Genomic DNA, 26,271 nt, shown 5'->3' on the forward strand with positions numbered 1-26,271 from the left:
CCCCCTGATATTTACTACGCGGTGAGGCATTTGTACTCCATCAACATTAATTATTTCCAGAGACATAATTTTGTCTATTTTTCCAGCGCATCGCGCACAAAAGCAAGAGATCGATGGGAGCACCAGAACTCTGCTCACATCATGTCGTACCGCGCAAGCTGCAAGTAGTAAGTCTGTGATAAGCGGAATACCGCTACACTTTCCACTCACGGGATGGAAGGACAATCCCGACCGCTTTTATATAGTGAGAAAGAAGAAGAAGATATCGCATGGTGTGAAGTAGAAAATCATCTTTTACCTGGAAAAACGAAACTACAAATCCCATCGTGCATTGCAAAATGGACAGGGCGTGTGTGAAACTCTGCGCCTGCGTAGCACTCATGGGACGGAAGGACAATCCCGACCGCTTTTATATAGAAGGATATAGAAATGCCCAAATTCACACAAAACAGAGAAGCCACTCACTTAGTTCTGCACATCTTTGTGATGAGGAGGTACGAGAGCTGCCTGTAAAAGAAACACCAAATATGGGCAGAACGTGCAAACTCAGCACAAACAGCGGTTAAAATGGGTGTCAAGTTGAGCTTCCTGGACTGTAAGTGAGAAGAGCTGAGGACTGAAGGTCAAGAAGAGTGTGATGGCAACTACAGGCAGCAGCTTCTGCAGCACTTTTAAAACAAGGGGTCTGTTTATCATGCTTTTAAAACAACATGTAAGTTAAAGTGAAGCCACATATTGCTTTGGAGTTAGAATTTTTCTTTTTCTTCTTTTCCTCCTGTTAGGAGTTGCTACAGCAGATCATCTTTTTCCATATCTTTCTCTCTTCTGTGGCCTCTGCTTCTTCCTACAGATGAGTCTATTGCAGGTGTGTGTCACCCCACTATTATTCTGCCCAAAGGCTAGAAGACAACCAGGAGGTCAAACCTAGTCAAAACTGAAACAAGTCGAAACTGAGAAGGTGAATCTTTTTTTCGCGCCAAAGCCTAACCAATTTTCAGTAATCAAAGTCAGGGGGAAAACAGTAAGTTCAGAAACCAGAAATAAGAGAAGGAAATTAACACTACGCTCATTTGTGGTTTTATCAAAATCATGGATATGAATGAATCATCATGGTGGAATTTAAGGGGTGGCACTGACGACGTAAGACATGGTGCCATCAGAAGCCTCATTCATTGGTAACTGGGAGTGGTGTACTGGTAATGGGAATCGTAACTTGGTGGTGTGCGTTTGAAAAACAAAATAATGTTGCAGCACCACAAAATAAATAATCACTATGATCAGGAAACATATAATGCAAAAGTAACTGCACAGTAACATTCCAGAAGTCTATCTATCTATCTATCTATCTATCTATCTATCTATCTATCTATCTATCTATCTATCTATCTATCTATCTATCTGTGTAACTGTGTAATTTATCTTTTTTAATGTAATTTTAAATTTTTGTGGTCTTCTTGTACTTCCTTTTCTTGTTCCTGGCACCCGTGTCATACATTTACCACAACTGATGAAGTGTTGTTACTTTGCATGTTGCCCAAGCATCATTTTAAATAAAAGCTAGCAATTTGAGACACTGTAACTTTTGTCAGTATGGGTGAACATTGACTATCACTTTTTTATTTGTTTGTGGAGAAAAAGAGCATTTTGTAAATTTCAAAGCATTGAGTGATCAACGAGACGTGTTGAGAAACCGAGTGCTGGAAATGTTTGTATAGTGTTGTCCTGCACCCTGTTTGGATGTTGTTCTGTGTACACAATGTCTTGCTCTGTGAGATTCAATCTTTTTCTTGTTTTCTTTAATGTCCATACCTTTGAACCTTGCTTGTTTTTTCCAATTGAATTTTAGCTTTGTGGATTACTTTTCCTCATTATTACTCTTAATAAACAGAACCCTGCATGATCTGAAAATCTCATGAGAAACTGTTGCTGTTTTTTCTAATTGTTAAAGGAGTTTCATAATCCCCTTCCACACAATTAGCCTATTTATCATTTAAAATGTCATTAGCCGATTACCCCATCACTGTCCACAATGTTCATACAAAATCTTGATATGTGCCCGCAGTATTCTGCTTTTTTGTGGTCAATAACCCTTCTGATCTTCCCCACATCATTATTCTGTTTGATTCATGCAAAGCCTTCTCTGACTATAAAACCAATCAGTATAAATCAATTTTCCTTTCCCTTAAGATGCTCCTGTGAACATTGAACTTAAGTTATAATTTGAAACACCTCTTCACACTTTTGGTGTCACACCTGGAACGTCACACAGAGAGACTCCACACCACACACATGCTCACTTTTAGTTCTTACCCTGTCTGTATCTTACTGTTCATCCCCAACACACTACACTACAGTTTAGTGTCATTGTGAAGGTGAGAGATAACATGTGAAGATTATCCTACAAGCCACACAGAAAGATTTAATTTTATATTCTCTTACTATTTCTAATACTGTCGTTCACATTTAATTCCTGTTTTGAAGTCTATTCATGCTGGACAGAATCATGAGAGAGCTGGAGTCACAAACCAGCATGGTGACCACAACATTTAAATTGATGATTAACAGAAAAGCAGTTTAGATCCGAGGCTCACAGCTCAATAAATCCGCTGAGGTAGAAGTTCAGTTAGCACTGAGATTTCACAATAACAACATGATCACTAAATCACTGACCACTCTGAGTGGACATCTATAACACACTGTAGGAGTGACACCTGCCCAGGCATTTATGTGGTGAGGCGGCCTTCTGCTGTTATGCACCTAAAATCTGGAATAGCCTGCCAATAGGAATTCGCCAGGCTGATACAGTAGAGCACTTTAAAACACTGCTGAAAACACATTACTTTAACATGGCCTTTTTATAACTTCATTTTAATCGTAATTTAACTTAATCCTGATACTCTGTATGTTCAATTCATCATAACAACTATTCATGGTGGCTCTAAAATCGGTACTGACCCCTACTCTCTTTTCTGTTTCTTTTTCCGGTTTCTTTGTGGTGGTGGCCAGCGCCACCTCCACCTACTCAAAGCTTCATGATGCTCCAACAATGATGGACGGATTAAAAGGAAGAAGTCTACGTGACCATCATCATCATCAAGCCCTTCCGTGAGAACCCTAAATCCAAAGAGGACTGTTTCATTTATGTTAGGTAGAATGCCCAGAGGGGACTGGGCGGTATCATGGTCTGGAATCCCTACAGATTTTATTTTTTCTCCAGCCGTCTGGAGTTTTTTTTTTTCTGTCCCCCCTGGCCATTGAACCTTACTCTTATTCGATGTTAATGTTGATTTATTTTTTTATAATTATGTCTTTCATTTTTCTATTCTTTAATATGTAAAGCACTTTGAGCTACTGTTTGTATGAAAATGTGCTATATAAATAAATGTTGTTGTTGTTGTTGTATGTGGAGAAATGGGCCCAAGCACATCGGAAACCATGTGGAGTTTGGACTGGGCCTTCTTCTTCTTGACTATGTTGTAGTACACATGATGGCTTCTTATGTCACAGTGGGACTGTCTGTCAGTAAACCTCACAGTACACCTTTGAGGTAAATAAAATCCACCCTGTAGGACCAGAAGCAGAAACATTTGAATTCCAGTCCTAATCCTTCCTTTCTGTCCCATTTTCTGTGCAGGCTTTACACTCACAGGTTGTGGGGTGGTGACCTTATACTAGTTAGAGTTTAATAAAGTAATGCTGGCTTTTATAATTTGTAATAGGAGTAGATGGAGAGAAAGAGGCAATGAGACATTTTTGTTGCCTTCTGTTCTTCCATGTACTCTCATCTTGTATCATCTTCATTTTTAGTGCGGGGAGCCAAACTTCAACTGAAGTCAAATGAACCGATATATGAAGGAGACGAGGTCAGCCTGCACTGTCAGCTCGATGGAAATCCTGTTGGATGGACATATGAGATCTACAAAGAGGCATCAACACACTCATACCTTCATAAAGTACAAACAGAGAGCACCTTAACCTTCAGCCCTGTGACTCAATCACAACGTGGGTATTACAGGTGTCGAGCTGGGAAAGGAGGAGTTTACTCAACATACAGTGAATATGTGTGGTTAGAAGTATCAGGTAAGAGACTTTTCTCTGATGTAACTCAATTTTAATTCTTTTCTGTTTTTAAGAGGTCAAATTACCCAAACACAGACTACAACAGTTTACTGTTATTTTACAGTCAGGCTCCCAAAAAATTAAGTCTGGTACTAAAAGTATCAGAGGGTCTCAGGCTCCTTCTGGATGGGCTCACATGATAACATTTTAGTTGGTGAAGCTTTGTGGACTATTTTCTTTAAAAGCCTTTTCCTTACAGCTTGATAAGTAACCAGTTCTGTTATGCATTTTGAATTGGTTGAAATTTGGATTATTTTATTATCTAACTGACTGTCTTCATTCTGAATATTGGTGGCTTCAACCAGTGATCTTTGGAAATAATGAACTTCTAACGTCACATTTCTTTTGTAAACACAATGATTTGGACCTGCTGCAGTCAAACGTTAATGCCTTTAAATGTTAACCTGTGGTACAACTCTTGAGCATGTGAATGACACAAGAGAAATATAATTTATTGTTATTATTATAATTATTACGTCTGACCACATTGTACTACCACCTACAAGCCTGTTTTTGTCAAGAGGAGTTCTTTTATTATCCAAGGAAGGAGTTTTTATGAGTGTTTGTGGTGTGGGTTGTTTGTTGTAACATTTATATTTTATTGAAATTCTGAAAAGTTTTAATTTACCCTTAGTAACAAATAAAATATCTATCTATCTTATCTATCTATCTATCTATCTATCTATCTATCTATCTATCTTGTCACACACGTGTGCATGGGAAGCAGCTGAAGGGCTTAGATAATACTGTTTATACATCTGCCCGGGGGGGCCACTGGCGCTCTTTCTGAGTTCTCTGCAGGTCTTACCGGAAATCCCACCAGGAGCCGCCATTTCCAGGAAGGACACATCACTTCTGGTTCCGGCCCCAAAGATGAGGTCACTTCCGGTTCCGGCACCAAGGATGATGTCACTTCCAGTTCCAGCCCAGAGGACGACATCATTTCCGCCCTCTGTGCTATAAAGCTCACTGCCTTTGCTTAGGCAGGCAGTTCTGTTTTGGACTCTGTTGTGTAACTACTGTTTAAAATGCCTCAAAGACTTTTGCAGCCGGGAAACCGCATTAAACGGGTGACTGCCCCAAACCTTTCTACATCTCTGGTCTCCTCTTATTACAGTGGCGTAGTCGGCAGGATGGTGTCCCCGATGAACCCGGGACACGAACTTTCATGGAACCAGGTGGGTGAGTACGGGGCGAGTTTGGGGCAGGGAGTGCGGAGGGTCAGGAAGGGCGGTGCAGGCTCTGCTCCATGAGCATAACCGGGTTGACCACCCATCTCGTGGAGAAGGTAGAGGGGACCCACAGGCGTGGGCTGGCTTCTGGGGAACACACACGAGTGGCTCGGTATGCTCTCCTTGGCAGGAAAGCCGAGCTGCCCATCGGGACCAAGGTCCCTGTTAACGATGGGTTGTCCCCAGGCTGGCAGGTGAAGGAAATAATAAACTGGGAGTTTAACCCAAACAAAGGGCTGTCAGAGCAGGCGATGGCTCTCTGGCAACAGGTGGGTGAGTGGCTACGGCCATTCGAGTTGACCCCCTTACAGATAGTGCAGCAAGTGGCCTGTTTTTTGCTGCTAAAAGCTACCCAGGATTTTGCCCAGCCGGCCTGGGGCGAATTCCATTCTATGGACGAGCTGCTACAATCTTGCAAACCCAGAGGCCGGCTGTGAAACCTGGGAGGCAGAACAGCCGCTCTGTGGACTACCGGGGATTATGTCCTACTAAAGCAGTCCCTTCCACGCAATCCAGAGCCTGTTCGAAGTCGCGGGCCGTCTGGCTTGCGACCTGTCGAGGAACAAGGCGGACCGTAGGGGACAATGGCGGGGTTGTTTGTGTGCCCTTAGCAATCCCTGGCGGATAAACATACGGGGAGCTTCTTATTAATGGACATAAAATAACAGCGCTGTTTGATTCCGGCAGTAACGTGTCTGTCGTTGCTCGCCGTTTTATTCTACCGCAACAATGGATTAAAAGAAGACCAGTCTAAAATGTATACGGAGATATCCGCATACAATACCGCCCGGTGTTACGTATGTCTCGGAGGAACCCTTCGACAGCTTACCGTGGCGGTGCATCCGGATCCTCCGTTTCCGTAATCCTCGGGCGGACTGGTCTGATAGTGACAGCGGTAGTTTAGAAAGCATTCCCGAAAACTTATGGCCTCGTTATAGATGACAGCGATTCATCTCAAGCTGCTTCCACACCGTGTAATCAGCCGACAGGGAGTGGGGCGGTAGGCCAAGAGATGGAAGAAGACACTCACGGACCATCGCGGGCTACTACGTCATCCACTAAGCGCCCGGCAGCGAGGAGGAATCTCCGCCCCTTGAGGTCAGACGGACCCTCTCTCTGAGTTGCACTTTCAGTTTAGAGCAACACCGGCTTCTTTCAAGAGAACAGTGGAATGGCGACTCTCTGAAACACATAAAGAATGCAGTGGTTCTCGTTAGCGGCCAGCGCGCGCATTTGCCCATGCCACAGGGACCTCACTTTGTCATTGATAATGAATTGTTGTATCGGGTCGCTGAACATGAGGGAAGGTCGGAAGTTGTTGCTAATCCAGCGGACCTACGGCGGCAGGTTTGCGAGTTAGCACACTTCCACCTTCTTGGAGGCCATCTCGGCTCCGATAAAACATTAGAGCGAATTAAGCTCCGTTTTTCTGGCGGGGATTAATGAGGAGGTTAGCGCTTTTGCATTTCCTGTCCGGGTGTCAACTGCGGCAAATTCCTAGGAGGACCGTGCTCCTCTGGTTCCCCTTCCCTTATTGGCGTTCCTTTGATAGGATTGGGGTTGATATAGTAGGACCCTAGAACCCTCAGCCGAGGATATAAATATATACTCGTCCTCGTGGATTATGCTACCCGATTCCCTGAAGCCGTTCCATTGCTCGGCTACCACAAAAATATTGCACGGGAACTAGTAGGAGTCTTTTGCGGTAGGCATTCCTAGAAGTCCTGACGGACCAAGGAGCGCCTTTTACCTCGGAAGCGTTCAAGGAGACTGCCAAGTTACTGAAAATAAAGCATTTAAAACCTGGTGTATCATCCTCAAACCGATGGGCTAGTGGAGAGATTTAATCAAACTCTCAAGCAAATGTTATGTAAGGTAGTCAGCAAGGATGGGAGAATTGGGACCAACTCCTCCTCCTTGTCCTCTTTGCATATCGGGAAGTTCCTCAAGCCTCTACGGGGTTCTCTCCATTTGAATTACTGTCGGAAGACAACCCGGGGTTTATTAGATATTTTAAAGAGGGCTGGGAAGGGAGGCACAGCCCTCCACTAATATTTTGGAATATATCGCCCAATTGCGATAGATTTGATGCAATAAGACCGATTCTAAAAGTCATATAGAGGGCGCAATCAGCACAGGCCGCCTTTATGACCGTGTACGACTCTCCGGGAGTTCCAACGGGGATCGCGTCATGGTATTGGTACCAACTTCTCACTCTAAACTGCTCGCACATTGGCTAGGCCCCTACGAAATTAAGGAAAGGAAGGGATTGGTTGACTATTTGGTGAAACAGCCCAATCGCCGACCAGCTGGCGAATATATCATGTAAACCTGCTGAAACCGTGGAAGGAGAGGGATCCCGATCCCTCCTCCGGACAGCCCTGCTCTCTCTTGCTGAAGTAAGTTCCCTTAATTTCGGCAAACCAGCTATCCCCCAGACAGAAACAAGAGCTTAAAGCAGCTATCCGCTCTGTCCCAGAGGTGGTAAGTGAAAAACCCGGTCGGACCTCTCTGATTGCGCACGACATATTGACTGACCGGGGTGATGTCCGTGGCGACCCTACAGACTCCGGAGGCAAAGAAAGTAGAACTGGAAATCAAGCGAATGCTGGCACTAGGAGTGTCGAGGAAAGTAGTAGTCCCTGGTCCAGTCCCATCGTCTTGATTGCTAAGCCTGGCGGCAGTTGGAGGTTTTGCAATGACTTCCGTCGGCAACCAAGTTTCCCGATTTGATGCTTATCCCATGCCTCGCGTGGATGACCTCCTCGAGAGACTGGGACCAGCCAAATTCTTGACTACACTTGACATGACAAAGGGGTACTGGCAGGTTCCTTTAGCGGAGTCCGAAGGAAAAACGCGTTTAGCACTCCTAGCGGACACTGGCAGTATCGTGTCCTTCCATTGGGTTACGGGCCTGCGACTTTTCAGCGTCTGGTGGACAAAGTGCTCCGGCCCCATAACTCGTTCTGTGCTGCCTATCTGGATGACGTCGTCATCTATTCCAGCACCTGGAAGGAACACATACAGCAGGTCACAGCAGTATTACGGACACTGGGAGAGGCGGGCTCGAATCAACCCCAAGAAATGTTTCTTTGGATTGAGAGAAGCCAAATATTTGGGCTACCTAGTGGGCCGGGGTACTGTGAGGCCACAGTGTTCCAAGTTGCAAGCCATAATGGCCTGGCCCGTCCGCAAACCAAGCGGCAAGTCCAATCCTTTCGGTTTGGCGGGTACTACCGCCGGTTTGTGCCTCGCTTCTCCGAGCGGCGCCCTTGACCGATTTGACAAAGAAAAGAGCTCTAATACGGTGGTATGGTCTGATAAAGCGGGGGCTGCATTCAGTGACTTAAAAAGGGCTCTGACTTCAGCACCTATCTTAATCTCCCCTAACTTCTCTCTCCCTTTTATCCTCCAGACGGACGCTTCGGACACAGGCTTGGGTGCCGTGTTGAGCCAAAGCGTCGGCGGTGTTGAACACCCGTTATGTACCTGAGCGGAAACTGTTGGACAGGGAGACCAGGTGGCGGTGGAGAAAGAGGCTCTGGCGATGAAATGGGCGGTGACTTAGCTGCGGTACTACCTCTTGGGTCGCGTGTTCACTCTGGTGACGGATCATGCACCTCTGAAGTGGATGGTCCTTCACAGGGAGTCGAATCCACGGGGCACGAGGTGGTTTCTTGACCTGCAGCAGTACAAGTATACGCTCGTTCATCGACAGGGGTCTCTTCATGCCAACGCTGATGCCCTCTCCCGAGCCCACGACCTCTCGGTGCAGGTCACCCGACCCGACGGGTCTGGGCTGAGGGGGGAGTCTTGTCAAACACGTGTGCATGGGAAGCAGCTGAAGGGCTTAGATAATACTGTTTATACATCTGTCCTATTACGCTGACGCGCTTTCTGAGTTCTCTGCAGGTCTTACCCGGGAAATCCCACCAGGAGCCGCCATTTCCAGGAAGGACACATCACTTCCGGTTCCAGCCCCAAAGATGAGGTCACTTCCGGTTCCGGCACCAAGGATGATGTCACTTCCAGATCCGACCCAGAGGACAACATCATTTCCGCCCTCTGTGCTATAAAGCTCACTGCCTTTGCTTAGTCAGGCAGTTCTGTTTTGGACTCTGTTGTGTAACTACTGTTTAAAATGCCTCAAAGACTTTTGCAGCCGGGAAACCGCATTAAACGGGTGGCTGCCCCAAACCTTTCTACGTCTCTGGTCTCCTCTTATTACAATCCATAAAACAGAACTACTAGTTTCACCTTTTCTTCTTCCAGCTACACTTGTGTACACTCAACTCAGTTCCTGATATTTTTATTGTTTTTTCAGATTTATTTTTTATTCCTTCAATGACCTTCCATCTGTTTGAATTATCACAAATGAACTTATCTGTGGCACTTAATTGTATTTGAAATACTTAACTGTATTTGAAACGGACAAATATACATTATTCATTTTATGATCATTATTATTATTATTATTATTTAACTTCTTGAAAATAAAACATTAAAAACATTCAGAGGTGAAAAGGTCACTCATTCCAACACAGCTTATTCATTTATATTCACCTGGATTTTCTAGTTACAATTTTCAAGGTTGCCAAAGTGTTATGCCCTCTACACGTCTTTGGCAAATATTCCATATTGTTGAAGTTTTCTACTAATAAATGTTTTGTAATATTTGCATGAAATTTACTCCTATCCAGCTTTTATCTCCTGTGTTCTTCTTGAAGAGCACATTTTAAAGTAACATCCGTCATCCCACTTCACATCCTAATTTTAAACACTTCTGTCATGTCACCTCTTAATGTTTGCTAACATACACTATATAGAACAGTTTTGTTATATATGTAACTCAACAGCCACTGTAGTTGGTCAATGAAGATGCTGCACTGATGTTTCTTAGACATCCTCTTAGCCTTTTCAGTCAGTTCTCTACACTCCCAAGTCTTTCTTCTATTGTGTATTTTGAAATTTCAGATCAAGATGATTCACATCATTCAAAAAGAGTAGCATCCTCATCACTGATCCCTTTAAGACCATATTGTTGTGACTTGGAGTCTCAGTTCATGCAAGTCTCAACCTGTTCTTCCACAGCTACCCACTTCAGTGGTAAATCCCATCAAAAACCCCAGCTAGACACCCCAACTCGCCCCTGATGGACATTGACAATGATGTACTCTCCATGATGTTTGGTGGCTCTTCAGCAGTTTCCGTATGGTTCTCAGCAACCTCCACATTATTAGGAAGTGCTAAATGGATTGGATCTTTAACAGGGCAAAAACTTTTCCTCATTATATTGAATGCCTGAAACTGCATATTTCTGAATTGGTAAATCGAATGAGTTGACAAAATAAACTGGAATAGGTGGCTCAAAGCACTCCTTAACAAAGACAGGGGACTTGACATTTGCTCTGATTGGGCATTCGTATCTGGCACAGGTGGGTGCTTTTGCTGTGGTAATGGCAGTAGTGGCAGCGTTTCATGGTTTGGTGGAGTTGAAAGCTGCCATCTGCTTTTGAAATCCTGAACTTACTGCTCTAACAGGTAGTGAATGTTAGCTTCATATTTGCGCACCTCATTCTTTTTTATTTTATTTTTTTTATGGCAGTTCATTTTGTTATGAACTGGGAGTCTCAAAAGCACTTACGTCTCAAACTGTACTTCCAAAATGGCCAATAATCATGTCAAAAATCCCAGCCAGACACAAAAAGAACACCTTCTAGAATCTTTATAAAATAAAAGTTTAATATCACAAAAATACACCTCAGTAACAATGAAGCTCCATGAAGCACAAAATCAATAGGATTTGCACTAAACAAAATGGCAATCAAGTACAACTGAGTCCCAATACAGTAACCAATGATGACATCAAAAACAGAGCATGAAGTCAAACAAATCCAGTGAATCAAAAAGCACATTAGGAAGACAAAGCAGAAGAACTCATCACTCCCTCACACATTCGAAATGAACAACCGAGATCAGAGGAAGACTCTCCTGAATTATAGTGCAGAAGGAGGTTCCTGGTGAGGCAGATGGCTAAATCTCTTGGGGGAGAGGAGGGCAGTGGAAGAAAATAAAGCTACTAGGAGAGTCCAAGATGAACACAGACTAACAGAATTCTGTAACAGGCTGGGAAAATGTTAGGCACAGAAACAAGGGAGCCATTAGATTGAAACAGTCAGCATGACTCAGTGCGGCAGCTGTGATTACCAATTTAAAGTTCAAAACGATGATCTTCAGTCTTCACATTACACTGATTGTGTTACGCTGATTGCTCTGGGTGAGTCTGTGACTACAGAAAGATGAGAATTAACCAGAAGTCACTGACTGTCCAGTACAGACGGGTCAGCAGAGGGACTCCCTTCACACACGGCCATCTGTGGCTTTACAGGAGGGAATTTTACCTTATTGAAGGATCGGTGGATTCTTTTATTAATTTATATGACAACTGAGTTGTACAGAAAACAACTGTAAAGTGACACACATCCCACTCATTTCTTTGAACTGTTTAGGCTCACCGGAGACACTGAAAAGAAATAAACAACAAGCAAAGCTGAAACCTGAAAAGATTAAAGAATTTATTAGAAATCTTTTGTTAATCAGAAGCTCAGTTTCACTTAGTTTTTGTCAGATGTCTTTCCATTTATGAAAATTTAGTTCCCTGGATGCCATTTACCTTTACTTGTTGTCCAGATTGTTTAGCAGGTGCAGTGTTTCTGCTTTAGTGTGATTGTGAAGGTGAGAGATAAAATGCGATGATTATCATACAAGCCACACAGAAAGATTTAATTTTATATTCTCTTACTATTTCTAATACTGTCGTTCACATTTAATTCCTGTTTTGAAGTCTATTCATGCTGGACAGAATCATGAGAGAGCTGGAGTCACAAACCAGCATGGTGACCACAACATTTAAATTGATGATGGACAGAGAAGCAGTTTGGATCTGAGGCTCACAGCTCAATAAATCTGCTGAGGTGGAAGTTCAGTTAGCACTGAGATTTCACAATAACAACATGATCACTAACTCAATGACCACTCTGAGTGGACATCTATAACACACTGTAGGAGTGATATCTGCACAGGCAGTTATGTGGAGAAATGAGCCCAAGCACATCAGAAACCATGTAGAGTTTGATCTGGGCCTTCTTCTTCTTGACTATGTTGTCATAGCTTCTTATGTCACAGTGGGACTGTCTGTCAGTAAACCTCACAGTACACCTTTGAGGTAAATACAATCCACCCTGTAGGACCAGAAGCAGAAACATTTGAATTCCAGTCCTAATCCTTCCTTTCTGTCCCATTTTCTGTTCAGGCTTTACACTCACAGGTTGGTCGGTGGTGACCTTCTACTAGTTAGTGTTTAATAAAGTAATGCTGGCTTTTATAATTTGTAATAGGAGTAGATGGAGAGAAAGAGGCAATGAGACATTTTTGTTGCCTTCTGTTCTTCCATGTACTCTCATCTTGTATCATCTTCATTTTTAGTGCGGGGAGCCAAACTTCAACTGAAGTCAAATGAACCGATATATGAAGGAGACGAGGTCAGCCTGCACTGTCAGCTCGATGGAAATCCTGTTGGGTGGACATATGAGATCTACAAAGAGGCATCAACACACTCATATCTTCATAAAGTACAAACAGAGAGCACCTTAACCTTCAGCAATGTGACTCAATCACAACGTGGGCATTACAGGTGTCGAGCTGAAAAAGGAGGAGTTTACTCAACATACAGTGAATATGTGTGGTTAGAAGTATCAGGTAAGAGACTTTTCTCTGATGTAACTCAATTTTAATTCTTTTCTGTTTTTAAGAGGTCAAATTACCCAAACACAGACTACAACAGTTTACTGTTATCCAATAGTCAGGCTCCCAAAAAAATTAAGTCCTGTACTAAAAGTACCAGAGGGTCTCAGGCTCCTTCTGGATGGGCTCACATGATAACATCTTAGTTGTTGAAGCTTTGTGGACTGTTTTCTTTAAAAGACTTTTCCTTACAGCTTGATAAGTAACCACTTCTGTTATGCATTTAAAGTTGGTTGAAATTTGGATTATTTTATTATCTAACTGACTGTCTTCATTCTGAATATTGGTGACTTGAACCAGTGACCTTTGGAAAGAATGAACTTCTAACGGCACATTTGTTTTGTGAACACAATGATTTGGACCTGCTGCAGTCAAACGTTAATGCCTTTAAATGTTAACCTGTGGTACAACTCTTGAGCATGTGAATGACACAAGAGAAATATAATTTATTGTTATTATTATAATTATTAGGTCTGACCCCATTGTACTACCACCTACAGGCCTGTTTTTGTCAAGAGGAGTTCTTTTATTATCCAAGGAAGGAGTTTTTATGAGTGTTTGAGGTGTGGGTTGTTTGTTGTAACATTTATTAATTTATTGAAATTCAGAAAAGTTTTAATTTACCTTTAGTAACAAATAAAGTATCTATCTATCTATCTATCTATCTATCTATCTATCTATCTATCTATCTATCTATCTATCTATCTATCTATCTATCCCTTTTGTGATAATGCTGACCCTACTGAGTTCAGTATCAGCTTTTCTTGACCGTCTTCATCTGCGTACACTCAGCTCAGTTCCTGACATTTTAGGCCCTTATCAGTTTCTTTTTTTTATTCATTCCATGTCCACCAATCCATTTGAAGTATCAAAAATTAACTTGCCTGTGACACTGAACTGGATTAAGTGAGTTTAAAATGAATAAATGGACATACAATATTTTTTATTATTTAATTAATTAATTCTTTTTTTTTCCTGGATGAAAAAATAACATAACAAACATTCAAAGGAGAACAGGCCACCCAGCTGAATGTAACTCATCAATTCATATCCCCCTGATTTTTATAAAATATCATCAAGTTACAATTTCAAGATTGAAAAAAGCATTAATGTCTACAACAGTTCTTGGCCAAATATTCCATTTATTTATGGATTTCCTTTATAGAAAAATTCTCTAATATTTGGAAGAAGTGTACCCTTAATTAGTAAGCTCCATCTCCTGTGTTCTTCCTGAAGAACTCATTTTAAAATCAATTCACTGTGCCACTATCCGTCACAATTTTAAATACTTCTGTCATGTCACCTCTTACCTTTTATCACATAAACTAAAATCATTCACCTCCTTCACTCTTTCCTCATCATATCTAACAGTTGTGGTCCTGGAATCAGCCGAGCAGCATTTCTGTGAACTTTCTTCAGTGCTGACCACACCTGCACCTGCAATTCCAGATGTGGCCATGCAGATGTGTTTCATTAGCATTAGAACGACCACCTTGACTTGTTCTGAACACACTGAAGTTTGTAACCTAACATCCTCTCAGTGTTTTCAGTTACTCCTCTGCACACAAAAGTCTCAAATTATTGTATGTGTAATTAGTTTATGTTATTTATTTATTACTTTAATTGTGTAAAGTTTTACATTTGTTTGCATTAGTTTCATTTGCCACACATCAGGTACAACTCTGAATTTTGACCAGTATTCGACTGTCTCTATAGTCGGCCATTCCCCCAGTTTAAACTCGTTTACAGACTGAATTTATTTGTTTGTTACGTATTTATAAAGATAATTTACTTTCGTTAAAGAGCAGCATTCCAATCACTGACATCTGTGGTACCATATTTGACCAGAATCAGCTTTATTTCCTGTTGTGTTTTGTGTAAACAGAGTGGTGCTAACATTTCAAGATGACTTATTTTGACATAAATCTAACACAGCAAAATTTATTAAAAGTTAACATTTAGTACAACAATCTAAAGCACACAGTGGAGACAGCAGATGTTTAAATCAGATGAAGGTAATGTCAGGATGCTGTGCCCTTTATTCTCATTACTGCGTGTTACACAAGGCACCAGTCAGAGACTTTATCAAGGGGGGCTCATTAAGTAATGTAACACATCAAGGAAAAAGGAATTCAGTTGGTGGAGCCTTCTGGATCTGAAGGGCTGGTAGTGTTTATTAGATGAAAGTCTATAAGTGATGTTGGTGGATCAGCTGTGTGGTTTTCTTCTTTCTTTTTCACCGTTGAGTTGTGAAGAATTTCAAGACAGAGAAGATGGTAGCCAATGACTTTCTCCGCACCAGAGGTGATGTGTGGTAATTTGCTCATGGAGTGAGCAGATGCTGTGCCAAACCAGATAGAGACTGAAGATGTCCTGATGCTCTTATTTGTGGCTCTTTAAAAATGATCAATGATAACTCAGTGACATTAAGTTTTACTCTGCTGGTAGAGGAAGTGCATTCTCTGTTTTGCTTTTTTGGTCAAGCTAATTATATGGCCATCCTATGTCTGTGTATCGGATGTTGCAGTTCTCAGGAACTTAAATGTCTCCACCAAATTTACTGTAGCCTTCCAAATGACAAAAGTTAATGGTTTTTAATGAAAGTCAAAGATGTTTTCACATTTTTAGCTTTACTGTGTGGACACCAGGGGGCGCTCCAGCTCCTCAAACCCAACACAACACACACAGGACACAAGTTAAAAGCACAAAAAAGCCATTTTATTGCTTGGGAAACTCTTCAAACCAGCATTTCCCATCACCACAGCCACAAGTCTGAGAATAGTACAGCACACAATGACTCTTCTTTCTTTCTCTTCCGGTCTTTGCCTCCTCCACTCCTCCCTTTTGGTCTTCAAATACCAGGGTCTAGCATTGTCACATTTGAAACTTTTTATTTGTCTAGTACTTCCCCTTTCTCAAGTGACTTCTTAAATATGCCTAATGAGGGTTTAAACATGACTTGTTTTATTTCTTCCAATGTAAGCTGGAATCACAAAAGTGAGTTTGAGGTGGAGACTGAGCTGTCAATCCTGTGTTTTAGCCACCTCTGCAGGCTTATTCCTGCCTCAGTACCACCTAAAGCTGTGGTCCTCAGGGTCAGACCTGAAGTTCCTTATTTGAGGATGTGGAATATTCTCAGTCTATTCTGGAGATCTCGCTGATTAATTCTGATGCCTTCTCGATCTCCAATTTATTTTTATGGGAAAGATATGAAATAATCTGTTCTCTTAAAAGTGCCATCACAGGTTTCCAAAATATTCCTGCAGAAACTTGAGGATACATTTATCTCTAAAAAAATAATCAATTTCTTTGGAGATGAACTTTATAAAGTTCACATCTCTTAATGACCTGGAGTTAAGATGCCAGCTACGAAATGCGTATCTAGTTAATAGTTATTGAAACTCCAAAATCAGAGGAGCATGATCAGAGATAACAATTGCATCATATAACAACTGATAAATTATTATCTATGAAGAAATAATCAATTCTTTAGTAGCTATGTTGTACTTGGGAGAAGAAGGAATATTCTCTTCAATTTGGATTTAGGAATCCAGAGGGGTTTGTTAAGCTATGATCTTTCATAAACTGTGTGATTGTCTTTGTGAAATAGATGTTATCGCCACTGTAGTTCAAGATTTATCCAGGTCAGGATTTAAAACACAATTAAAGTCTCAACCTATACAAATTTTATTAGTGCTCATACTGGGAATTGAAGGAAATACATTTTGGATAAAATCTCTATCATCTACATTAGGCACACATATTTATCAAAATTACTTCAGGTATGAATGAATTACCCATCACCATGAAATCGAGCCCATAATATAGAGCCACAGGTACCAGCCTGTTTCTGATGCTACAATTCATTCATTTTCTGTTCTCCACTTCTCCAGATCGGAGATGAAGGGAGTCAAAGCCATGTTAAAACTTAGGGTGTAATACAGAGAAAGAAATCAGGCAAATCCATTACAGGAGGACTCCCAGTAACAAACACTGAACTGATGCCAGCTGGTTGTACTGGGAAACAGTATCATCTCCAGACAGAGGAGCAGCTTCAGCAACAGACTGCTGTCCCACTGACAGAATGAGGAGTTCGTTCCTCTCCCACACTATGCGACTCTTCAATTCCACCCGGGGGGTAAACGCTAACATTATACAAAGTTATTGTCTTGTTATATCTTCATTGTTATCACTCTTTAATTTAATATTGTTCTTTATCAGTATGCTGCTGCTGGACTATGAGAATTTCCTCTTGGGATTAATAAAGTATCTATCTATCTGTCTGTCTATCTATCTAACACACACTGACCTGATGCCAACTGGTTGCACTGGGAAAGAAAAACACACAAATAATGAAGAAACATTTAAACTTCACACACAGAAGTCACATCAGTGAGGAATTGAACCAGAGGCCAAGTGTAGCCGTTCACCGCCACACAACGTATCATTTCAGTTTCTAATACGTGAAATTAAAATTAACTGAGCTTCTCCTTTTTAAAAGGGCAGTTTGATGAACAAACACTGATTTGTTGAACATGGATACAGAAACCTTTAAAACTGTGGATGTCACTAAGTGCATTAAAGCCTGGATTTATTATTAAGAATTTGTTATATTTTTAACATTTTAAAATAGTTTTATGATATTTTAAAATACAAAGTATAGCAAACCCAGCCATGCCCAACAGTTCATTTCTTTTGTATCATAAAGCACAGCATTTTGCCACATAAACATACAGTTTTTACACCCTGCTGAGTTCCAGATTCAGTGTTATGTTCTTTCTTCTCTTTTAGTTCTCCCAAATCTCCCTAATAAGCCCATCCTGATAGTCCTGCCCAGTGTCACAGTGTGGGAAGGGGACACTGTGACTCTGAGGTGTCTGTCTAAGAGTGAAGTGACAGGGACACAACTGACATACAGATTCAACAGAGATGAGACACCTGTGGGTCAAGAAACTACACAGAATAAGTTCAGAGTCCAGTCAGCTCAACTGAATGATACTGGAAAATATTGGTGTGAGGTGAAGGAACAAAGGAAGGAGACTGAGAAGAAACAAAGTGACAGAGTGCAGTTGACTGTTAAAGGTAAGTGAGTAGAAGTCTCCTCTTCATGTCCGTGTCTCTCTCTGTCTGCTGACTGATGACACTTCCTTCTCTGTGTAGTGACACCAGATCTTCACCTGAGTTACCCAACAGTTTACATTAAGGAGTTTGGCCAGCGTCAAACTTTACGGTCCAGTTTGCAGCACCCAATGTCTCATTTTCTAAATAAATAGTGAGATAAAAAAAAGGACATAATGGACATCACAGTGGTAGTCAGCTGTTTACAACATGAATCTTTGTCAGAATACGAAGGTATCTGTGGAGACTTTTAGGACTTCAGGGACTCCTGCTTGTCTTCACTCTAGTTATCAATTTATTCAGGATGTTGAGTTTTCTTTCCTTTTCTCATTTCTTTATCCTTTTCTCTCTTCTCCAGATTTTCATTTTTAATTTCTCCAGATGTAACTCTCTGTGTACTCTTTGTGTTTCAAATATTAGCCATGTTTCACTCCTAGGCATTTTTCATTTTTCTTTTATCCCCAATAACCCTGTCAGCATGCGAAAGGGCAGACGAGACTCCAGTGTCATTTGTGCTCAGTAGTAAGCAATTTATAAAATGAACAGAACATTGAAATATGACAATAACAGTTTTAAAAGCAAGTACAGTGCTTTAACATGTTTTCTTTTTTATTTTATGCTAAATATGAGTCACATGTATGGCTTCTCTCTTTCTGTGTCCCCTAAGAGCTGCCAGCCCACTTACCAGTAGAGCGCCTTATTTGGGAGACCCTAACTTCAATGACTGTATGTTGGTAATGAGTGCACCTCTCACAGTACCCAAGACTAAATGATTGTTGTTAAATTTGTTACATTTATTAACTGTTAAATTTAATCAACAGAATTAAGCATTGCATTCCTTACTAACTCTAGCAAAGATTTAAACTTAATCAACAAGAGCAGCTGAATATTTGAGAAAACTTCACAAATTGATGGATTATAACCCAGAAGCGAGACAAACATCCGAATGCTGAAGGTGTGATAAAGCCTTCTCTTTCGCATCTGCTTTCATCTTGACTGGCATCTTGCTGAGATGGGATGCTGATGGCTGTTATCGTAAGTGGATGCCAAGTGACTGGAGGAGTCCAAATGAACAGTTGGGTTTCCAACCAGGCCTCCTCATTTAATTCAAGGCAAAAAAATTCTTTGAAAGAAACAAACGCATGATGCCACAATCAGAACAGCAACTAATAAGTTGTTTTAGATAATCATAGGGATTCTAAATGAAGTAGCTCTGGAAAGCGGGTCTGACCTAGGAAGTCCATCCTGCAGCAGGGTCAGTTCCAAAACTGATACCCTCCTCCTGGGGACGTCTGACTTTATGCAGCTCTGAAAAGATGGGTTGGCCTTCTCTTGATGATGAGGGTGGGGCCAATTGACCTCATTGGCCATCTTCTCAGAGTTGTGGAGGGAACAACAACAACAACATTTATTTATATAGCACATTCTCATACAAAAAAATGTAGCTCAAAGTGCTTTACATAATAAAGAATAAAAGACACAGTAAGAAAATAAAATAAGTCAACATTAATTAACATAGAATAAGAGTAAGGTCCGATGGCCAGGGTGGACAAAAAAACAAAAAAAGAGACAATTGTGTTAGTGACAGCAACCCCTCTTTTCTCAGGGTGGTATCACATACCTGAATTAAGCTGTAATGTGATCCTCAGACGCCCATGTGTCACACTTGTCACAGCCGCTTCTCTCTGTCTAACTGCGGCAAAGTCTTGGCAAAATACAAGTCTACTTTTACTCCTTAAAATTTATTGAATTATATTACATGTACTTGTTTCCATGAAATTCAACAGGTTATAAAGTATGTGAATATGTTAGTCAGAAGCCCGATTGGTTAGATGTCTCCTCTTCAGGTCCGAGTCTCTCTCTGTCTGCTGACTGATGACACTTCTTTCTCTGACTAATGACGCCATATCTTCACCTGAGATACCCAGCACTTTACATTTGCAGTTTGGTCAGCACCACAATTTAATTTCCAGTGTGCAGCACCCAATTTCTTATTTTCTAAATGAGCAGTGAGACATGAAAAAGGATGTAATGGACATCACAGTGGTGGTCAGTTGTTTACAACATGAATCTTTGTCAGAATAAGAAGGTATCTGTGGAGGCTTTTAGGATTTGAGGGCCTCCTGCTTCATTTCATTGCAGTTATCAGTTTTAGTCAGGATGCTGAGTTTTCTAATTTATTTATTCTTTACTCTCTTCACCAGATTGTCATTTTTAATTTCTTCAGATGTATCTGTCTTTTACTCTTTGTCTTTTAATTATTAGCTTTTTTCACTCCTCAGCATTTTGTTCTTTAATTCCCAATAACTCAGTTTTCAGCTGTTTTAACGTATTAGAGTATTCAGATTTTAAATATGATCTGGTTCAGTTTTCATATTTGCTTCTTTTTCTTATCAGAGGCTTCTTTTTTATTCCATACTTCAGAAAACCCACACATTAACCTCCAACCAAATAAAGTTCCAGATTTCTCAGTAGAGGATGCTATATACTCCAAGTTTATAAAAGATAAAAATATAAAGATGGCCACACACACATTCACATATAAAGCAACAGAGACATTTGACAGGCTGTGGGTCTGCTTTCAGTCTTTTTATTGGGAAAATCCCAGATTATTTTTAAAATAAATGAAATGAGCATCACATTGTGCCAATAGCCCATCTTCTGCTCCTCCTGACCATGAATTGCATTGCTACTCCAGGAAGTGGAAAATGATTTGCAACTCTAGAAAATAATGTGAGTTTTGTTATTTAATTGAAGATTAATACTTGTTATTTGTCAAGAATCACTATTTGCCTATTCTGAAAATATCTGTGTTTGGAAAGTAAAAGAGTGGAATGTTCAGTGATTTAATAACCTCTTTGTAACAGTCCTTATTAGGAAAAACACCATCAAAATAAGATTTAACTTTGCAGTGTGTACTCTCTTCAATATGCATGTGACAGATGCTGCTGGTTTTATATGAAAGCTCATAATAAGCCCCTTAAGAAGTTCTGTCCATTCTCATCTGTCAAACAAAGATCAAACCTCATCTCAGTGTCGTCCACAGATTGTGATGAGCGTCGCTGTCATGAATATTTAAGACCATCCTATGCTCAGCCACAGTCTCCCTTTCGAGACACTTTAGAGACATAACCCCTCCAATGTGCCCAGAGCCATGTCGGAGTCCAAGGTTATCCTCTTTATGTGCCTAAACTACTTTATCTTTCTTCTCTTGTTCCTAAAGAACAGCAGTTCTGTTCCAACGTCCTCATGTATTGTCAATTTTCTAACCTTATAAAGGAGAGTTGACTCAAGACACCAACACATGAACCTCAATTTGTCTTTAACCCAAACCCCATTCTCGTAATCACTGTCCAGATTTGTGTTTGTAACTAATAATTGAGAAGTAGGTTGACCATATAATGTTGTGGCCACCTTACTGGTTTGTTAGGCATAAAAGAATGAGTCTCAACACACTGGAAAGGTTTGGGGCAGCCACCTGTATATTGTCCCTGGCTGCTAAAGGTTTAAAGAAAACACATGGATGTTCTTTGGTTGATTTCCCAAAATGAACTTAGCTGATCTGTCAAGATGGAGGTTTTATATGTTGAAAGTGATGTCATTAGACCAGAACAGGAAGTGACGTCAGGCTGGGCGCCAGAATAGGAAGTGATGTTAAACCAGGCAGGTTTTCCCGTATTTGGTCTGCAGAGAAAACAGAAAAAGGTTTAGATCACCCTGCTACTCCCTGACCTGGCGGGTAGTCATCTCCACTAGTCGCATGTGTGTGACATTGGTTAGTGTCAAGATCATCCCACCATCACAGGATACTAGTTAGAAGAAATCACCATGTGCATAGAATGCATGTTGAAATGATTGGCAGACACCCATGACCCCTGATATATTTGTGCAATGGAAAATAGCAGGTGCTGCTGGGATGGAACCCACATTGTTCCTCCTTTATCCAAGGTTCTCTATCTAATGGAGTACCATTATAGTTATCCAAAATAGACTTTCCCTCAGTTATTATGGCACATCTGCTTGTCTCCATTTTCAATATGCTTATCTCTACCCAGAAGGTGCACCAGGCTGAAGCTGAATCTGTTCCAGAAGAAGCTCAATATCTCAAAAAACATTTAGAAATTAAAGAGAACTGCATGATGCACACATTAGAGCTCCTTCAGCATTCTGCTGTACAAAGGTGTGGCACGGACCAAAGTAGACACTACTACAACCAGTCTACCGGGGTGCAGATGTGTGATCCCTTGGGGTTCTTCTAAAAGCACTACACTTTTACTATTTTTATTTAATTCCAAATCAAAGCCGAATTATAACAAATTTCCATTTTCAGTATTTGTAGCTGTACAACTTGAAATATGTCTTCACTCCACAACACTGAAACTTTAAGCTGCAGATGCTGAAAACACACCTGAAGACATGAAAAAAAAGCTGAAGCTTACAGTCAAGGTGTTGGGAATTTTATTTATTTCTTTATCAGGTATTTGAGACTTTGGATAAACGCCCTACCAGACTAAAAAATGTGTGCACACCAAAACAAAATGTGTGCTGTTTGACAAAATAGTTTTTTATTTGTAAGTGAAGTTCTACAGTAAAATTACAAAAGTGCATCACAGAGGAAGGCCAAAGAGGAGGTTTACGGATGTGGTGAGGGAGGACATGAAGGCAGTCAGTGTGTCAGAAAATGATGTAAAAGACAGAGATAGATGGAGATGGATGATCTGCTGTGCTGACCCCTAAATGAGAGCAGCCAAAAGAAGAAGAAAACGTAGAGAAGGCAATGAAAATAGCAGACTAAGGAGCTGTGTATGATATATTGCTCCACTGGATAGAGAGAACAAAAATTAGTTTTGATTCTCGTTTGTCAATTTAATAAACTCTTTTAATCCAGTTTTTGAGTTCTGGGTATAAACCAGAGCTGTAGTGTCTACTGCAAATCATAGTCCACACTTATCATGTCAATGAAACTGGAAAAAAAATGACGCAAAGTAATCAGATCAAGGATAAAACCACAGTCTGCGTGACACATCTTTCTAGGTAATTAAGTTGAATGGAAATGAAATATATTTAAAAGATACAAAACAATAAACTACCTAAGAAAAGCTAAAATCAGTACAAAAATAAACTTTTCTGATTTTTTTTTTCTTTTGAATTGGTAGCTTTTTCAAAACTGGTCCTGCAAGGTCAATACCAACAGCTTTACACTGTAAGGCAGCACAAGATCTCCTTTTATTCTCCATTTTACTTCTTTGCTGTGTGCTTTTGTCAACTACACTTGAATGACCGAAGATCTTTACCAGTCGATCCTCCCTTGGCCTTCCTCTTGTTTTCTCTCACTAATTCTATTCATGTTCTCTCTTCAGCTATGTGTGTGACTTTGTCAGCATCTCCTAGCACTTCTGTGAAGGTGATTGACTCCATTAACCTGGCCAGCACATGGGAAGGGAAAATGAGCTCAACACTCATCTTTAACTTCCTAAGAAACAACGAGACTGTGAAGAGCAGCAGTGATTCTGCAGTGTTTAGCATCAATCAGACTGATAAAAACCACACTGGGAGCTACATGTGTGCTGTAGAATCTTCAGGAAGAAGACAAACTTACAGCAATGAGATTGAGATTGAAGTGCAAGCTAGGAAAAAACATCTAACATGGCAGGTCTCAACTTACATATCTCTCTATTATATAAAAAATTCTTGGGACAAGACAGGACTTTTTCAGAGTGACAGGACGAGACATTTTCAGAGAGATCATTTCATGTCCGGTAAGACGAGACTTTGTGCCAAGAGATGAATTGAAAACCTAACAGGTCAAGTGGGGGCAGAAAACAAACAGTAGAAGAAGAAAAGACAAAGTAGAACTAATTAAGAGGTTCAAAAACATTGGCGTGATACACATGCAGAGCAGCTTAGAGATTGTGAAAGTACTAAAATTAAAAAGTCTCAAAAAACTGATTGTAAAGATTGCATTAGCGCTAACAAATGTGAAATAACAGAACAGCGAAAAGAAATTGAATATATGGACATAGGTGATATGATAGAAGTATGTAGATATTGGTCAGCTTTAAAGTTTAGGTTGGAAACTTGGGGCAAAAGTTTTTTTATTTTAAAACTGGAAAAAAAATATTTAAAAGTGGAAAATAGCAGGAAAATGTTTAAAAAATGGGTTCAGGACGGTTTATTTTGTTTATTAAAACAAAGGTTTTAAAGGGAGCAGGAAAGGGGGAGGGGTGTGGGGAAAAAGGGGTTGGGGGGAAAAAGGGGAGGGGGAAAAAGGGATGACAAAAAAAAAGGGTGTTTTTATCCCTCCAGTTTGGGAAAAAAGGTTTTAAAAAATTGGGGTCTTTAAAATTAAAAAACATTTAGGGTTTCAAACTTTGAGCAAAAAAAAAAACCCCAAAGGGGATTTTGCTAATTTCATAGGCCCACAAACCTTTAGCAAAAAAACAAAAAAAACCCCTTTTTGTTTAAAAACTAAAATAAAACCAATTTAAATCAAAATTTTGGGGTTCCCCCCGAATTCTTCTGGTCATGGGGTTTAAATTTATTTCATTTTTGTAAAAAAAAAATTCAAGCTTTTTTTTTTCCCCCAAATTTTTAAGTTCTTTTTAAAAAAAAAGTTTTCCCCCCTTTTTAAACAAACATTTTTATCTGTTTTTTTTAATTTTAGTGTTTTGAAAAAAACCCCCAAAAAAGGGTTTTTTAAAAATTTGTGGCCCTTTCCCAATTTAAAAAATTGGAAAAAACTAAAAAAAAAGGGGGGTTGTAATGAAAAAAATAAAAACGTTTTCCCCCTTTTTTTTGTAAGCCTGAAATAAAAGAAATTTAATTTTTTTTTATTTTTTTGCAATTTTAAACTTTGAGGGGGATGGTATGATTTTGGGGTTTTTTCTTTTCATGTGTTTGACAAAATTTTTTTTTTGCTTATTTTTTCGTCCTTTTTTAAAAAATTTCCCCTTTGGGTTTCCATTTTTTTTTTGGTTCTCTTCCTTATTATTTTTTGGGAAATGGTTCCCGGTCTTGGTGAGCCTTCCTTTAAAATTTATTTTTGATTTTTGGTGGTTCTTTTTTTTTTGCATTTTTTTCCCCCCCCTTTATTTTTTTTTGGTTTTTTTTAAGGGTTTTTTTTTTTTTTGTGTTTTCAGTTTGTGGATATTAAACAGGGAGGGGGGGGGTTTGTTTTTTTTTGTTTTTTTTTATTGGGCAATTAATAAAACCCTTTTTTTCTTTTTTCTTTTTTTCCTCCAGTAAAAGGGGCCAGGGGGGGTTGGATTTCCCAAGTTTTTTTTTATTAAAACCACGGGGGAATTGGTAAAATTTTTTTAAAAAAAGGGGATGGGGAGAGTTTTATTTAAAAAATTCCCCCCCCCAAATTTTTTTTTTATTTTTTAAATTTCAACTTTTTTTTTTGTTAAAAAAACCTCCACCAAAAAAAAGATTTTTTTTATTTTATAACCCCCATTTATTGTCATTTTGTACCAAACAAAAAAAAAATGAAAAATCCAGGAAAAAAAAAAAAGTTTAAATTTTTTCTAATCCCATGTCTAATAATAATTTTTAAAAGGAAAAACACAATTTTTTAAAAAAAAATTTTCAATATTCTGTGTTAATATAAACAAAAAAATTAAAAAGGTTTTTAAAAAATTTTTTACTGTTTTTAAACGTTTTTTAAAGGAAAGGGTGTTTCTTGATTTTTTTTAGGTTTAAAAAAAAATTTTTAAATTAAAACAAAAAGGGTTGTAATTTCTTAACTTTTTCCCCGGGTCCCAAAAACCCATTAGGGAAAAAATTAAAAATTTTGCACAGGTTTTATGAATATTTATATAAATCCCCAAAAAAATTTAGAAAATTAAAATTTAAACATCAACTGTTAATTTTAAAACAGATGAAGGAAAATTTTTTTTATAGTTGGAATTTTAAAATTTGCCCTTTATTCAGACCTGAATAACCCCTTAAAAAAAAATTCACCCAGTTTTAATTTCCCTTTTTTTTCTTTTGAAGGGAA

At 39.7% G+C, this 26,271-nt stretch overlaps 1 protein-coding gene across 1 annotated transcript; it reads left to right on the forward strand.

Moving 5' to 3' along the window:
• Positions 1-1,147: 1,147 nt before the first annotated feature.
• On the forward strand, positions 1,148-25,425 carry LOC120519586 (Fc receptor-like protein 5). The gene is made up of 6 exons (XM_039742531.1): positions 1,148-1,196; positions 3,808-4,080; positions 12,837-13,109; positions 17,946-18,236; positions 23,633-24,031; positions 25,412-25,425. Exons 1-6 carry the CDS (start codon positions 1,148-1,150, stop codon positions 25,423-25,425), a joined length of 1,299 nt encoding a protein of 432 aa, XP_039598465.1.
• The last annotated feature ends 846 nt before the right edge of the window (positions 25,426-26,271 follow it).

This window comes from Polypterus senegalus, unplaced genomic scaffold, assembly GCF_016835505.1.
Source record: "Polypterus senegalus isolate Bchr_013 unplaced genomic scaffold, ASM1683550v1 scaffold_3086, whole genome shotgun sequence".
Lineage (NCBI taxonomy): Eukaryota > Metazoa > Chordata > Cladistia > Polypteriformes > Polypteridae > Polypterus > Polypterus senegalus.